At 41.3% G+C, this 17,402-nt stretch overlaps 1 protein-coding gene across 4 annotated transcripts in view; it reads right to left on the bottom strand.

The window, feature by feature from the left end:
* The window catches only part of OXR1 (oxidation resistance 1), a 284,062-nt gene that overhangs the window by 74,266 nt on the left and 192,394 nt on the right, over positions 1-17,402 (bottom strand). Inside the window, exon 1 of one of the 4 annotated variants that reach the window (XM_074145348.1) lies at positions 8,437-8,707. The exons of 2 other annotated variants lie outside the window; for them this stretch is intronic. In XM_074145348.1, the coding sequence (XP_074001449.1) occupies positions 8,437-8,590 (154 nt within the window). In that variant the 5' untranslated portion in view covers positions 8,591-8,707. Of the gene's footprint in view, positions 1-8,436; positions 8,708-17,402 lie in introns of those variants that run through there. One more of the 4 variants, XM_074145352.1, reaches the window with a different exon arrangement.

Below are 17,402 nucleotides of genomic sequence, written 5' to 3'. Positions count from 1 at the left end.
TACAGGTGAGCTCTTTGCCTTCTATATGGCCCTGTACCACTGAATTTTGCTTGACTGAAAACATTTCTGTGGCACTGCTAGTTTAAGTTGACATGACAAGACTGCCATTTCTCATTTCTTAGTATGCCATCTGAGCTGAATTGTAGACCTTCAATTTTCTGTTTGCTGATGCTGCTAGCACATCCTTTGGACTTCTGGCATTAAGAGCTGGTAAGGAGAACTCAAGATTTGTACTGTAAGTAACAATGCCACAATACATGCTAAGAACTGCTTAGGAGTACCTTCAAGTTTTACCAAGCAAAACATATCAAATTTCCTTTTACTATTTCTCTGCATGGTAAGCTTAAACTTCAAATAACTTGCAATGTTTCTCAGCTACTGATCTTCTATTCATTTCAACGTTCACAGAAATTACAAAGATCATTTTTTCCAGAGGAATATATTGATAAACCAAACAGGTATCCTTTGAGATAAAGCAAGTAAACTGGACAAGTCAACAACTGATGCAAATTGCTTTCAATTAATAACTGAGCTTATTATGATCAAGAAGACGAGAAAGATGATTTATCTCCTCTCCCTCCCCCCCCCAATGAGTACTGCAAGTTATGCATTAGATTTACATGTGTTTAAGAAAAAGGCAGAGGCGGCAGTCTTGTTAAATGCTTGTCTAGGACACAATTTTTCACAGTTCTTAAAAAAATCATGCAGCGCATATGGGGTAAAGATTTTTAAAAACTGAATCACAAGAAGGTAAGGAAAATATTCTCAAGTAGGTTGTTACTTAGCAGCACATGAAACAACTGTCTGATTGATAAAACTGAGGAAGCATAGATATTACATCTTTATTTGATTAGTTCTGCTCAATAACAATGAGATCTTTATAATCTATTCATAAAGAAACAAAAAAGATTAAAGTAGGAAATCTTTATATTCCGTAAGTCTTGGTGAATTGGGGTTCCTAACAGCAGGGGCTACATCTCAGTAGAGCAACTGTCTCATTGACCCTTCTCGCCCTCCTGCAGTTAAATAAGTTTATGCTAATTACAGTAATATTAGTTTCTCTTATCTTCCAATGTATTAGGAACCAGAAACAAAGAGGTCCTAGCAGTAACCTACAAGATGTTAGTAGCCTGCAGTTTTCTAGCCAAAATGGTAGATTTTCAGACCAAGGCAGAGTCATAAACAATGTCCCCTTTAGTCTCCTCTTCCTAAGCAACTGCTACTTATTCTGTGATTCAGTCCTTCCTATCAAGTCACACTCTCAAAACTCTTGATCCTTATCACTGCTCTCCACATGATTCTTTTGGTCACATTTTTCTCAAGCAAAACCCCAAATTAAATGCATCCAAGACCTTGGTTACGCTGCATCAGCACTTCAAACACACCAAAATAGCTTTTTCCTGCAACATAGATTCAGCATTGATTCAAGTTCATTTTGTGGTCCCTCTAACACATGATCCTCTTTTCTGCTACCAGTCAGCTGCGTGGCACATAGGTAGAAATAATTAAATGCATGATTTGAGGATGAAAAACAATTCGATAGAAACAAATTTAAGGCAGGCAGCTTCTCCAAATGGCTAGAAGACATAAAGCCAGCTCCATGCATGACCCCCCCGGTACGTGCATCACACAGGCTTTCTTCTAAAATAAGATTTCACATTCAGGGTAAACAGAAACACTTCACCAAATTTTCAGATTATGCCACACTATGTGTTAACAACAGTTAGCTTCCTTCCCTGTTCCATCTAAAATATGTATGTATATAGTATTTAATACATTAGGAGACTACCTAACTGCAATTTCCACCTACTGTACAATCTCTCTGCAGACCAAATGTATACATTAATGAAAACTTGCAAAAACTATGACTGCTCTACTGAGAAAGCATAAGTCAACTTTTCCAATTAGTAATTATTGTCCACCTGTTTCAGATATTTAAGTTGTTGTACATTTAGTTGTACATCTTCAAGTCTACACAATACCACATAAGCAGTTTGATCATCAAGCAGCAATATCAAATTATCCTTAGAAATCTTTAAGAATTTACACTTTGCCTTATCACACAAGCTAATGGTACCTTGTTTTTCTAAGAGCTGAAGTCAGTCAGGTTTTCCTGATGATGCATCAGACTTGCGCACTACAACTCCTCTGCTAACATGCAAACAGATCTACTGTGTATGTGAAGTTATACCCAATGCTTCAGTAAATAACTTACTGCATAAGTTTACTGCCTTAGGTTTGCAGATGATGTCGAACTGGGGGGACCAGTCAACGTACTTGTGGACAGGGTTGTCGTTCAGAGGCACCTGGGCAGACTGGAGAAACAAGCTGACAGAAACCTTATAAAATTCAACACGACAACAGTCCTCTGCATGGGAAGAAAGAGCCCCTTGCATTGTACAGGCTGGTACTGCCCAGCCAGGGAGCAGCTCTGCTGAAAAAACCCTGAGGGTCTTGGTAGGCAGCAAGCTGAACACAAGCCAGCAGCATGCACTGGCAGAAAGGAGAGCCAACAGCATCCTCAGTTGTATTAACAGGAGCAGAGCCAGCAGTCTGGGAGCACCAGGGAGAAGCAGCTATTTGCCTTAGCCTGGCGCTTGGACTGCTTTTGGAATACTGGCTCTAGTGTCCCCGTCCCCCTCCTCCCCAGTCCCTTTCGAAATAAGACAGACATTAATAAATGAAAACCATTTCAGTGAAGGTCCACCAAGGTCATTGGGGGCTGTGAGAAGAGGCTAAGAGAGAACAGAGCTTCTCCAGCCTGAAGAAGAGATGGTTTTTAAGGACTGTAACAGCAACTTTCCTGTACCTTCTAGATAACTTCCCCGCAGGTGTCAGGCTCTTCAGTGACGTACAGTGGGAGAACAAAAGACAACAGACATAACAGACAAACAGGAGCACTTCTGACTGGATAAAACGTAAAAACCTAAGCGCCCAGAGCAGCTGTACAGTTTCCATCCTTGGACATTTTCAAGGCCCAACTGGATAAAGCAGTGGGAAACCGAGCCTGAAGTCAGTCTTCCCTACTTTCAGCAGGGCTAAACAGTCTTGCTTGCAATTCAAGTTATCAGTAACTCCTACATTTTTCTGGCAATGCAGATGTGTGAGGCCACCACCAAACCAAGCCAGAGGGAAATCCACACATGCAACACAGCAAGGCTTGTTGTTTACTGACAAACAGAAAGGTATTATTCATACATGCAGTAACTCGAAAGGCAGCCATGAGTGCGCAGGTTCTCAATAAAACATCAGCTTCAGAACTGTTTTAATGTTAGAAACAGGAATTAACCAGAAAAATTAAGATAAAAATGCAACATGACACATTAAAACAAAGATGCAATACAGTCAAAGGATGCCAGATTACTAGAGTAAACTGTACTTAGATTATAAACTAATTTAACAGATGACTGAAACAGATACAAGCTGAACCTCAGTAAAACATCTGATACATCAGAATCCTATTGAGCAGTAAAAAACAGACTAAGAATTGTAAACTGTGTCAAAAATTCACTAAAGCGGAGAGTGAAATAGAAACTAGCAGACTGGAGAGGTATATTAATGAGTTCCCAATGGACTAGTTTTTAAAACAGTTCCATTGCTAACCAGCAAACAAACTGGGAAGCACCATCAATAGCAAAGGCTGGGCAAAAGGACACACAACAAATTCTGTAGCCCCAAAGCTTGGAGGCAAAAAGCTGGGTGAGATGTAGTGGTACAAAGCATAACATGAAGTAAAAGATCATTTAACATACATACATCCCAGGAATAGTCAAGAACTTCTATATACTAGTAACGCACAAGTCGGAAGAAGAGATTGTGCATACATTAACGTATCACAAGATGACTGAGTCACCAGCCTGATACATTCCAAGATCCCATTTGCTTCTTATGCCTGTACCAACCGAAGTATTTTCAGACATGAAAGTGAAGCATTAGCATCTCTGTAAAGGGTGCTGGTACATTCACATGTGCTTCATCCAGAACAGTGTGTACAAGAAAACTTGCAGAATTGTGTCCCCCCAGTTTGAAGCCTCTCTCATACTTTATCATACACCCGTTAATTTCTTAAAAGTGAAGTACTGAATAAGGATGAAGTGAGGAAATAACCTACCTCATTCTTATGTCTGCTTTATTCTGAGACAGATTTTCACAAAGGAAGATACAAACTTTTACAGTAGCACTTGACAAACGTACGGTAACTTGGCCCTGCACTGCTTTGTCTTTCTAATGCACTGCTGCTGCCTTCACCCTAGTACAGAGGACTGACAGGCCACGTGGCTGACTGGATATACTGTGTATGATCTCACCAATCAAGACTCAAAAGCTGATAAGAAAAAAATGTAAACAAACCCACAAGTCACATTGTTCAGAACTGATCAAGTTGAGCCTGAGGGAGGAAAAAACTGACAAAAAAAAATATCTTTTCATAGAAGGCACCTAGAACAACTTCCCTGACAGACTGGTTAAGAGGATTCTCTGAACAAGGAGTTCTGAATGACTGATATTAATTTCGTTAACTTCTGTACTTAATGAGAAACATACTGCAGGAAGTCAAGACCGTCTGTGCAGTGCATCTTCTCCCTCCATGAAGTGACTGCAGGCAAAAGTGAGGTGAAAATGTCTAGGAAGGAAGAAGCACGAGATTCCAAGTATGGAAGTATATCCTCACAGAATCAAAGCGTTATCTGGAAGAAACCTCTTGAGTACATCTACTCTAGTCTCCAGTTTGAAGCAGGAATATTGTCAACATCAAATCATGTCAGCTTAAAACTGTACCCTGCCCCCTGATGGATCACCCCCTTGTGCAGTGTGTGGGTTTTTTTCCTATTGTCCAATTTGAATCTATTGTCCAAAACCTGTGGCTGCTGCCTCTTCTTTTATCACCTCTTACAACTGAGAAGTGTGCCCCTTTAGGCAGATACAGGTCGCTATTAGATTGCCTTTAAGTCACCTTGGTCTCCTTTTTCAAAGCTGAAGCCCAGATCCCTCCATCCCCTCCTCACAGGTCATACGCCCTATGCCCCTGGCCCTCCTATAGTTCCCCAGCAGCCTTCCTTAACAGTGGTGCACCAAACCAAAAAGCATATTCAAAGTACAGCCTCACTAGTGCCACAGAACAGAAGTAAAACCACCTCCTTCACTAAACTGGCCACACTCCCCCTAACACAGCAGACAAAGCAAACAGCATACAAAACTATGAGGCATGCTGTAGGCTCATTTAAGGAAGAGGTTTGTATACATGAGACTCGAATTAAACTGAATGTTCAAGTCAATTCTGCAGTAAAGATAATCCTTAATCACACATTCCCTAAAGCTTTGAGTTGCATCTTAAAGCAAACAAAACTGCATGTAACTTCAACATGCTAACACCTACAATATATACCAATAAACAAGAAAGCTACATCCTGTTTTGGCTAAAGTTTCTAGGTAACTCCAGGCCTTGAATACATACATAAACACTAGCTCTTCCTGGAAATTATCAATAGACTATCTTTAGAAGTGATATTTCAAATCCTACAAGGCCTTTTTTTTTTAAAAAAAAAAAAAATATAGGAATTTTACACTCTGAAATTACTGGTAGTGCCTTTACTAAAGCCAGATGCTTTCTCTAGAATTTCTGGTCCTCCTTGCATTTTTATCCTCCACCACAATCACTAAAAGACAAAATACCTTTCTAAAGTTATTTCATTGGCTGCTGACACAAACAATGTAAACTGGTTAAACAGGTTTACAGCCTCCTATGGCAATACTCAGGCTCCCAGTGTCTCCTTTCTCCCTACTAAGAAATACTATAAACTGTTCTGTGTGTACCTGAAGAAGTACACAGGCTCAGAACAGTGATTTAAGGTACAGCATTTGACCAGACTTGCCTCCCTGAACTTGGAAACCTTATAAAGCAGCTGTTCAACTGCTCTATATAGTAGACAATCAATAAAACAGTAAACATAAATGTACTAATATTACATGAAAAAAAATGAGATACTTTATTGTAGAAGTGAAATTAAAAATAACCTTTTTTTTTATTCTTAGGTATTTTTTTTTTCTTTCAGATACGTGGAAACATGGATTTAACGTATTTATGAAGAACTATTCTCTTAAGAAGTAACACATAGTCACAACTGAACCATGCAAAGAAAATGAACACTGGAAAGATCCTTCTGAAGGTCCCAAGTGGCGGAAAAAAGCTAGAGTAATAGGTAGGCCTGGATCCAGAACACCACATAGAGAGATTGAACATTTGGAGTAGTTAGAATTTGCCATTAAGTTTTAAGTTAATGTCAAGGGATCCACCTCTAATTAAAACAGAGGCTGGATTTCAACTTAAGTATTGCAATCGTTACAGTTTCCACAGCCACCAGGGCACAGGCAGTATGTGAAAGCCAGAATTATTCTTCTTGCAAGCATTTTGCTACAATCACAAGAATCGGTTTTTATCCATAACTGACAGAAACCCCATGAAGAAGACGACAGAATGAGAGGGCCACGATCTAATTGCCTCACACAGTGTGCTTTGCCTAGGTTAGGAAAAACCTGAAGTATGGTTCTGTCAAAATAGCACATTAAATTCTGTATACACAGAAACCCACCCCGCATTCCAGAACCGCAGTCACCCTTCATTAACACAAAGTTTAATTGTTATATTATGAAAGTATCTGAGGAAATACACTTCCTGCTCAAAGCTAAGGAAAACATAAAGCACTGTAACACAGTCTAAATTAATCCAGAGCAAGAGGGGAAGAAGAGTCATAGAGAGCTTCTCCCTCCAATAAATCACACGTACCACAGTGAACAATGCTTTAGACTAAGAACTGAATATGTGGCCTTGTAACTGATCAAAAGACACTAAAAAGTCTTACTGCCATTTTGCTTCTGCAAAAGAGTATAAGTAATATTTGTCAACAAGCCTTTAACAGTTTGTAGAGGCCTTATTCAAGGTATTTCATGTCACTGCTGAAACTCAAGTCGCCGTCTCTTACTCCCCCTGTATGTCTTGAGAGAGAGGGACACGGAATAAAGAACGAAAAGAGTGACACTGTAAATATAGGTGGTACCTATCATCCTTTCTGTGTAAGAAGCGTGATGCAAGGCACACGAGGAGACATCATCTACATCTGATAGACCGCATGGGCATTCCTATCGCCTTGCCTACTACAGTAAGTACCAGATCTTGTTTCTCTTGATAAAGAACTCTTCCAAATACTCTTCCAAAATAACCTCAAGTAACAAAGAAACTTAATGGTCTTTAATACTACCTTTCTGTAGAGACCTGACTTCAACCTCACCTACAGAAAATGACAAACATGCAGTCATACACTTGGCACAAAGCTTCTTGAAATAGAAGAAAAAGGGAAAGATTTACTATTAATTGCATAATGCTCTTCAGATTCTCAGAAAGCATTTTGACAAACTTAACTTCGTATGTCTTTTTCTAAGCACTTCTTAGACCATGCTGCTTTTACTAGCTACACCACAGTTTCTTTTAAATCTCCAATCAATAGTGTTACCTTCCTATAGTCCTTATTGCCCGGCCCCCTTCTGCATACACGTTCACTGTCCACCCCTCCAGTTCTCATGGCATTTCTTGCCAACCTGAGCCCTCACTTCAGATGAGTAAGTTACCATACCCACACTTACAGCCCAACAGCATTATGAGGAAAGGGGGTGACAAAAGCAGCCCTCTTACTCCCAGGCACAGGACAGAAAGAGCCACTTGCCGTCTCCTGACAGACCTGTTTGACTACTAAAACGCAGAGGTACTACTTCTGCCCTTACCATCACCAAACCTACTTCCGAAGTACTACCGCCTGTTCTTCAGGAGCACACGAGGCAGAAGACACTCTGTACGTGAAGAAGACCCCAAAACAAGGTGGTGCTCCAGTCGCTTTCCCTCACCCTGGGCAATAAAAGCACTAGGAAAACGGAGTGGGGTGAAGTAATGAAAGTAAATGCGGTAGTACTGTCACTGAAATCAGGAAGACGGGAAGCAAAAGCAAAGTTGGTTTTTTTGTTGTTAGACCCGTCTTCTGGTGCAACCCCTTCGGGGCGCAGCCTCCCCTCGGGACGGTGCCCCGGCGGGGCAGGCCGCGGCCCATCTGCCGGCCCTCCCCCGCCCTCCCTTACCCGTCCTCTCCCGCCGCCTCTTCCCTCGGTGGCCGCTCGCAGCCGCCCCGGCGCGGCCCGGGAAGCAGAGGAGAGCTGCCCGCTACAGGTCTCCCTGCCGCGGCCCGCCAAGGCTGCGAGCCAGGGGCACGGCGGGGGCCCGCTGGCCGCCCCCCGCCGGGGAAGGTGTCCGGCTCCCGCACGCTCTCTTTTCCCCCCGAGCTCGCTCCCTTCCAGGGAGACTCTGAGGGGTGAGAAGCCCCCAGTGCCCGGTGAGGATCCTGCCCAAGCGCTGGCCCTGCCTCCCCCCGCACCCCTTTCCTTCCCCGCCGGTACCTGGCGCCGGCTCGGCGAGACCCGCTGCCCCACGGCTCCGGCCGTCCTGGAAGCGGACCTGGCGGAAGCCACCGGGCACAGCGCCCCAGAGGCGGCTGGCGGTGCCGCGCAGGAGGCGGCCGCCCTTGCCGGTGAAGGCGGTGAGGTAGTCCATGGCGGGGGGCTCCTAGCGGCCGGGGGGGCCCATGGCCAGGCCGGACACGCAGCTCTGCGCGGCCGCCGGCCCCGCTCCACAACTTGTGCAAACTTTGGGGCTCGGCCCCGCCTCCATTTAAAGGGGCCGCGGCGCCGCCGCAGGCGCTGGGCGCGGACGGGCGCGAACCGGGGACAGTGCCGGTAGCGCGCCGTGACCGGGGTCTGCGGCCGCCTCCCTCCCCCAAGGGTGCCCGGGGCCCGGGCAGGCACGCGGGGCGCGGCGCGGGGTTGTGCGGGGCGCGCAGGCCGCGGCCGCCCTTCGGCGGAGGGGCAGCGCCTCCTCAGCGGGTGGCTCCTCCCGCAGCTGCCTCAGCGCCCGCACCCTTCAGAGGCTCCCCGTTCTTCCACGGGACGGCGAGGTGGGCGGGCCTCCCAAACGGCTCTCCGCGGCAAGAAGAGGGCCCGCCCGCGGCCAGCGAAGGCTCTCGGGGGTGTAGGCCCGGGGGTGGTTTCCTGAGGGCCGTGAGTAGGAGCGGTGGGCGCCTGGGTCTCCTCACCGCCTCTGCAACCAGGATGCCGGGGACATGGCTTCCGTCCAGGCTCAGGCAGGCTCACACCACCTATACATCTTTATGAACTTATACACAGTTTGGGGTTTTAATTATGTTTTGTGAAAGCTCAGGAAGAAGTTTTTCACTATGAGGGTGGTGAGGCACTGGAACAGGTTGCCCAGGGAAGTTGTGGATGCCCCATCCCTGGAAGTGTTCAAGGCCAGGCTGGATGGGGCTTTGAGCAGCCGGCCCTAGTGGGAGGTGTCCCTGCCCATGGCAGGGGGTTGGAACAAGATGATCTATAAGGTTCTTTTCAACACAAACCATTCTATGACTGCTTTACAATGATGTATTGCAAAGCTTTCTGTTAACTTTTAGCTTTGTGTCTCTGCTTCCCTTTAGTAAGAAGCATGAAAACCATGAATCAAGGCAACCTCTTAAAGATTCTCGCAGTTGTGGATATTAGTATGTTTTACCACAACACCTGTAAAACACCACCAGCTGTGAGGTTATGCCGTTTTGCTTTTGGTCCCTCACACTCGGAAGACTTTCCTGCCATCTGGGATGCCACTGTCCTTGCTGTGCTAGCCCAGCCATGTCCTCCTGTATTCCTTGGCGTGTTAGCCAACTTTGATACCTGACAGCCTTTGAACTCTCCACGTCACTTCAGTCTTCCAGCAGAACTTACTACGTATACAAATGTTTCTTTCTTTTTGAAAAAGTTGTTTGATTTGCGGTGTTCATTTGTACCCTCATGTTCTTTGTCCTCACAATTCCTGGAAATTTTAAGGTTTGCAGAAATAAAACCAGTTAGAACGTGATCCAACATCTTCACAGAGGAAGAAATATCTCAGGTGTGGAACCTCATGATTAAGATCTGCCTTATGATGTGCATTCTGCATGTATTTGGGCTGGAAGAACAGCCATATCATTATATTTATGACCTGTGCTGTAGACCTTAAGAATGCAAAACTGTAAGCTAATGTGCTTATATTCTAATCAGAGTATGATGCAATTATATGCTGCATCTAGCTGAAAATGAAAGCATTGTTTAATAAAAAAATACTCTTGTTGAGCCAAATCTATTGTGTACATGCAGAACAGAGGAACAAAGTGCTGAGCTATCTCAACTCCTATTCACTTGTAGCAGCTGCTCAATTAAATCAGAGTTTAACGTCAGCATTTTGGAGTGCTGATTTCTGAGGGTTACTTGATGTAAACAGTACACTCAAATCAACCTTTCTACTACTTAAATCAGTTCCTGCTCAGGAGATAATGATGTTCAAGACTTTTTTCAAATAAAACCTTTTCACAGAAACAGAAAAAGAAATTTTCAGCAGAATTAGCTCTCCCCCCCTCCCCCCAAAACCTGCCAGCAGAAATGGATGTGTAGTCTGTCTGTTCCAGGGCTAATGAATAAATCAGGATCTGCAGAGTCACTGCATGTTCAAAGTACCACTAGATGTTTAGTATATAAACTATTCTGCCTACCAGATCTGTCTTGCCCTAAACACAGTAATTAGTTTTCATTTCATTACAGTATTTCTGCTGTGAAGAAGTTATGGTTGGTCTTTTGCCCTGTTGATTCTATTTTAGGCAAAATTTGGCTACGTCTTTGCACCGGCAATGAGTTTACAACTGTGGTGGCTCAGCACTTTTGAAACCTTGAGCTGGCATGTCCACCAGTATTCTAGCCACACATGCATCTCTGTTGTTGTACTGGCTCCATGTATTTCCTCTGTGGTTTGAAAGAGTTCTCTTTTTCTCTTTCAAGCCCATATTATGCAGCATTTATCATTATATTGCAATGATAGAGGCTACAGATTCAGATCCACCCAATATTTTGATAAAGTATTCAAGGTAAATGTTTTGATAAGTACAGATTTTTTATGTTTTAGCTGCTTTCATCTGCTTTGTTCACAAATAGCCTAACTGAAGTATAAAATGATCACCTGTTACTGCAATGCGATTTTCATAGTATTGAAAATCATTGCCCATATTCAAAAGCATCCATTTAGCAATGCTTTTAGTTAGGAAGAACAAATCCCTCAATTCAACTGTCTTAACTATAAAAACAAGATTTAGGTATCTATGCACATAAAAGGTAACAGAACTCTTTTTAAGATGTGTGACACATTAACTAGTGATAAAATTTCAAGGCTTTGAGATAATACAGTTATTATTATTACATTGTGAAGAATATAGTCCGAGCTATACTACTTCAATAGGCATCTTCAACACGAACATCCAGTAGCACTATTATCAGCTTTAAGATGCTGTTTCTACTTAGTTGTGCCACACCTAAAGATCTCCGGTGTGAAAACTGACCAAGCTTAATACCATCATTTATAAAGTCTAATATACTGGGATTTAAGATTATAGCGTTTCTGTCTGAAAAGCTTTGCAGCATTCCTCAATTTTTTAATTGGTAGGAGCAATGTAAACACTACATACATAAGGAATGTGTGTCCCTTTTGCCATAAAACTAAAACATAAATGTGTTCTACAATATTTATAATAATTTTTTACACTTAGATTGATCCTGAACAGCTTTACAGAAGCTTGATCATACTGCCTTTATGTCTTCAATATCTAGAAACAACCAGGATTTTGCTGAGGGGGGCTAGTAAGTTTGTATTTGTTCTCTGAATGTACAACAAGGATCTCTCCTAGGGTTATTTTCTGGCCTCTGGTATCAGTGCAGAAAGCATTTCTCTGTAACTCCACAATCACTTAAAACTGGCCCTCCAAAAGAAGGAGCTGGTCCTACCTGCTCTTAATTGCTTGTGCCTGTTCCCTTGCTACCAGTGAGCACCAGCATTCATTTGGCAGGTGAACGAACTGTGCAGTAAAGCTGATCCATTTAAAAGTATCTTTTAGTTAAGTAAAAACTAACTAAGCTTATTTATTTTTTGTGGGTTTAATATTATCCCCAGTTAGATCTCCAGATCTAGTTGAGTTGTGTGTAAACACCCGTGGAAGCACAAGTTGCAAAGCAAGAGAAGAGTGAGTAGAAGTGGCTGGAAGAGAGGAAAGGGAGGGAGAGAGTTGCAGCCAGACTCTGCCTTCGGTGCCAGCACGTGTTAGCTCAAAGTGAGAGTGAAACTGTGGCACAAGTGGAGATGGCTTCGTATCGGTATTACACACAAAACCACCTTTCTGTAGTTACAGAATTGTCTGACAGAATGTGTCTGCATTTATGATGCAACACTTAATAACACATTATGCTAATCTGTTGCTGTGAATAAAGGCACAACCTGGTCTTGTAGATCCCAAAGTCCCAAAGCAGAGCAGGCAGAGAGCTGCTCGAGCTGCATCCCCACAGAACTGGTGGTGTAGGGAAGGGAAAATGGGGATCAGTTTTGGTCAAATAGAAAAGCATATAATGAGGAAATAATATTTTCAAGGTCTGAACATAGAATTATTTATAAAAATATTTCAAAGGAGAAAAAAAGAGAAAAAACTATCATTTGTTTGGGGACAGATCTATTGCTTGTGAAAATAAGTGCAAACTGCAGCATCTAATTGCAGGCAAAATGCCAGCAGATGCTTCCTGAGGTCTTGGCCAATTCATGTGCCTGGTGTACCGGATATGGGCCTCTTGCAATTCATGTTGCCAAATTTCCAGTGCTACCAAGCTACAGGCAAAGTACACTAGGCACTAACACAACCCCCTCATTTTATTTTGTGAGAAACAAAGTTTGTACATACTGTCCAAGGTGAAAATCTTGACTTTAGTCATTTGGCAATCAGACAGAATTAGTGTTCATTTGTATATAAGCAACCTATATGCAAGTATGTAATTTTGACAGTTTGAATCAAATGCCTCATTTAAGCTTCCTTACTCATTCTGGAGGCACCAGCTCTCATGTGATGCTACGAGGACGCTGTATGCCTTTGTTAAGTACTCTAAATTAATGTGTCTGGTCAAGACCCTACCATTTATGTTGTTGCAAAACCTACAATGAGTGGCTAAAATAAGGATGTGAATTATAACATGCATAAAAGCCTAACCCCTCTCTTAATTTTTAATGAAACCTATTTTTAGTAATGTAAAATATAATTCAGGAATTGTTTTTTTCTAGTGAAAAAGAAACTCTTAAGACACAGCAAAACGGACTGCAGTCTGTTTCCAATGTTGTTTCAGTAAAAATTAACTACAATGCAGAATGCACATGCAGTCCCTGAAGGAGGAACTAGAACTGAGGCATGCAGAACTCCCACATTCTCAGACATATTTGCCTATGAACCCACTAATTTGAATGATGAAGTATGGAAGTACAGAGTTCTAGAAGTAAAAATGGTTGCACAAATCTATTTTTGTTATTAAGAAGGTCCAAATGGTTCCAAAGGACAATTCAGTGTCACTATAAATTTGGGATAAATTGAAAAGAGATAACCAGTAGGTGACACTAAGTAAATGGGTGTGTTTAAAATAGGCTTTTTACAGAGAACTGTGGGTTAGGTGTGTCTATCCACACAGGTTTCACAATACCACATCCTCTTTTCAGATTAGACACTTGGCACGAAGGAAGCTACCATTGGCATACTAGCCTCAGAAATGGTAAACCTGGAATTTCAGACTTCAGCAGGTAGGGATATAATTCTGTTTTTCCTAACCAGTTCCCTGTAAGATTAGAATGAAATGGGGCCAGTGTCCACCTTGACCATTGATGATGATCACTGTTAGCAGAAAATGTCACATTGAAGGGACAAGACAGAACAAACATGGGGCACATGGGAATTTAGCAGTCCTTGGTTCTGGACTGGGATACTTCAAGTATAGCGTATGTTTTGTATCTGATTATTCTTGATAATGACACTGAAAAAGATAGCAAGCCATTACAGCCTTTCTTTTAGGGGAGTTGCTTTCTCAGTAGAAAACTGAATCAAACTCCTACTTTATTAGTGTTTCAGTTCTGGCTCAGTAAGTCTTTCATTTCCTTTTGTAGAAGCTTTATAAAACAAAGGTAGCATAACTAGACATGAGGTTTCTCTAGGCTGAGGAGAATATTTGGACCTTGGGTACCTCAGCCTCCCCCTACAATGCATTTAAGCATCAACACGTGCAGTCCTAAGCACCACTCCTTAGGTTTAATTTCATAATATTTAAGTACTGTAACATTCACTGTGTTTAGGTTTTGTCTTGTCAAACCTAAAAAGTTTCAAGAGGACAAGTCATTCCTGTCAGATGTCACTGCAACATCTGATCTGTTTGTGCTTTGTCTGTTCTGATATAGGTTATAGTTACATCAATGTTTGTTATGTTTTTTTTTGTTAGGTTGGTATCCAACCTAATCCAGCTCAGACTATTTATACTTAGGATAGCCCACCAAGTCCTTTTCACTTTTTACAGGAACCTCTGAGGAGAAAGCAATTTTTGCTTTTCTATCCAGATTTCAGAAATCTTCATACTGTAATTTAAATTAGATAGTAAAGATAGAAACACCATACAAATAAAACATACAATCAAATCTAGGGCATGACTGAAGCTGAAAAAAAATGTTAATTGATTCACAGGTGCCGTGTATTGGCATACATAACATAGTTACAAAAACGCATACTAAGCATATGAAACTCAATAGAAGTGAGTCCATAAAATATGCTTAACTTCATCCTGCAAAATAATTTGATCAGATTTCAAAAGTGTGCCATGATCTTTTGACACTTTTGGAAGCACCAAATTTCAGCTGCATGTGGCCTGAATTTTCAGAGATTCAGGTAAATAACAACCTTTGTTGCCTGCAGTTACCCATCTTCCCTGAAAAATTATATCACAGAGTCACTATCCAACTCTCGTTTACGTTATGTTTTTCAAAAAGCAGTAAGAGAATTAGCATTACAAAAATGTATATTCTAAAAGTAAATCTGTATTTTTCTTATTTTCCTGAAGCATAAGTTATGCTTAGATGTTGAAATGGTCCATTCTACAATAACATATCATATCAGCATTTGTTAGAATATCAAAGATATCAACACAAAAGTTCTCAAATATGGCCTTGAGGACAAATGTATATCATGCTGTGACTTCTCCATGTTTATGGCAGAACTTTTCTTTCAACTGCAATTACACAGCTCTATATAGAGACTACCTTATCAAATAAACATGAAATGACCTCCAGGTCTTCAGTTCACACTTATTTGGTCAATAGTGGCTTATTATAAACAGAACATTCTGTTCTATTCAGGGAATTTGATGAAAATTAATTGGGACACTGAGGGGTATGCATGCATGTGCACACTGATATGGGCACCCATGCACTTTAAGGATGCTCACTATGTACAACACTAGCTGAATAAAGTTAATTTTCAGTAGACACAGATGTCTCCCTGTCTTCGTGTCATCATCTCATTGACATTTTGTTCTTTCATCATGTGTTTTGAAACTGAATGCGGAAAACACTGACAATATAATTGATGACTGCATACTATTTACTAGCTAATCCCATCCTCCACAGAGGCAAATAATGCACAATTGCTTATGAAATGATAAACAATTGTTTATGAAAGGTGATCAGAAAATTGATTATTCATCAGGTATTTGAATCTTGGGCAAACATTCTTGTCTAAATCCTTTTTTTCCTTTTTGAAGTATAAAAGTAACTATTCTTTCCTTAACACTCATTAAATGCTTATCATGTTGTTAATGTACTGTATCCCTGTAAGAAGGTTGCTGATACTTGCTCAGAAACAATAGAATCAGATTCCAATTCCCAATAGACGTTTCTACATTGCCAGATTTGTTCATTATAACACAAAATGTCCCTCTGGTAGGATACTTAGAGTTTTTAAAGTTCAGTTCTGTCATATACCATTTCTGAAGACTAAGCAATCATAGTACAACTGAGATTTCAAATCAAAGCATTGATTCAGATCATTAACACAAAAAATGTCTGCTTTGTGATCAATATCTTGCCACCTTATGACCAGCTTTATTCCATATATTTACAGCAAGAACCATACACTATAGAAAGCCATAGTCCTGCCTTAGGGGGAAAAGCTCACATAAATAATCCCTGAAGTGATTCGATATAATGAACAGGTTCTGTCTGTTTGAAGACATAATCAACTGCTTGTCACATGCTCCCATTACATTCAGTTGGCACCAGACCAGTTTCCAATTCAGAAAACATCATGGCTTTTACTTATCGGTTATGACTTCTAGTTGCAACCTTTAGACATGAAGATGTCTAAGATACAAGAATCCTTTAATGGATCTGAACAAAATGATTCTTCTCAGACACCTGGAAAAAGCAGACTTTAGAACAGCTGATGAGCAGCCACATAATGCCAGTTCTAAGTAGGAGTGCCATCGGAAGTACAGTGATATTTTTTAGATAAATGGGTCAAAAATATCATCAGAATTTATCAGGAGCCAGAATAAGGCTAATGGCAACAGCTGATCCTTCTGGCTGGAATTTTATTCTTGTAGTAAGAATTACTGATTTTCTATTTTACTTACTCCTGCTTAGGCAGTGCATTCTAGGATTAAGGATTAGTTAAAAAAAGAGGGAATTCTGTTCCATTCTTTGCTATCAGTTTTTGTGGTTGTTTTCTTTTAGTAAAATAAGCATATGAAAGCCTTTTGTACATACCTTTTCCTGAGCCATCTAGATCTGTGCAGGACATTCCTGAAATTTTCTTTTGAATGAAAACCAAGGAGGAGTATGTTGATCTTATTAGGAGGAAGTTCTGCTTTTTCTTTCTTGTAAAATCTTGCTTCTTAAGGAACATCTGGTCTCTCTCTCCTTCCCTCCCCCACTGGCACCACATCACAAGCATATGCCTGATTCATTTGCTCCAATAATATCATGTAGAAAACCTGCGGATGGTTACTCACTCTGTCCTTTTGGGGATAATGACTACAATTTATCCCCAAAAATCAAATACATTGCATCTAGCCAGCTAAATCATTTGAAGGCTGTCCATTACTGTATTATCTCTGAATTAAAAAATTGTATACTATACACATTAATTTCCCCCCTAAGATTTAGCAGCTTAACCCCTCTCTCTTAGATTTTAGTGTGTTGTCCCTGATTACTGTCACAGTTTTTCCCAGAAATTATTTGCAGTATCTTGTCTCTCTTGCATTCAGCCGCATTTAGTGGCAATGCTGTATACACCATTGAGAACCTATGCACACACATGGCTTTACAGATCCTATTTGCCTCTGATTAATTTCCTTCTCTTTGTTTAGACGGATTCTTCTGTAGGCTTCAGAATGGCATATCTCCCTGCCATTCATCTCGTAGTTCATCTGAGGATGAAATATTGTGTACA

The sequence above is a fragment of the Numenius arquata genome, chromosome 3, assembly GCF_964106895.1.
Source record: "Numenius arquata chromosome 3, bNumArq3.hap1.1, whole genome shotgun sequence".
NCBI classification, from domain to species: Eukaryota; Metazoa; Chordata; class Aves; order Charadriiformes; family Scolopacidae; genus Numenius; species Numenius arquata.
This window is presented reverse-complemented; position numbering and strand designations above follow the sequence as displayed.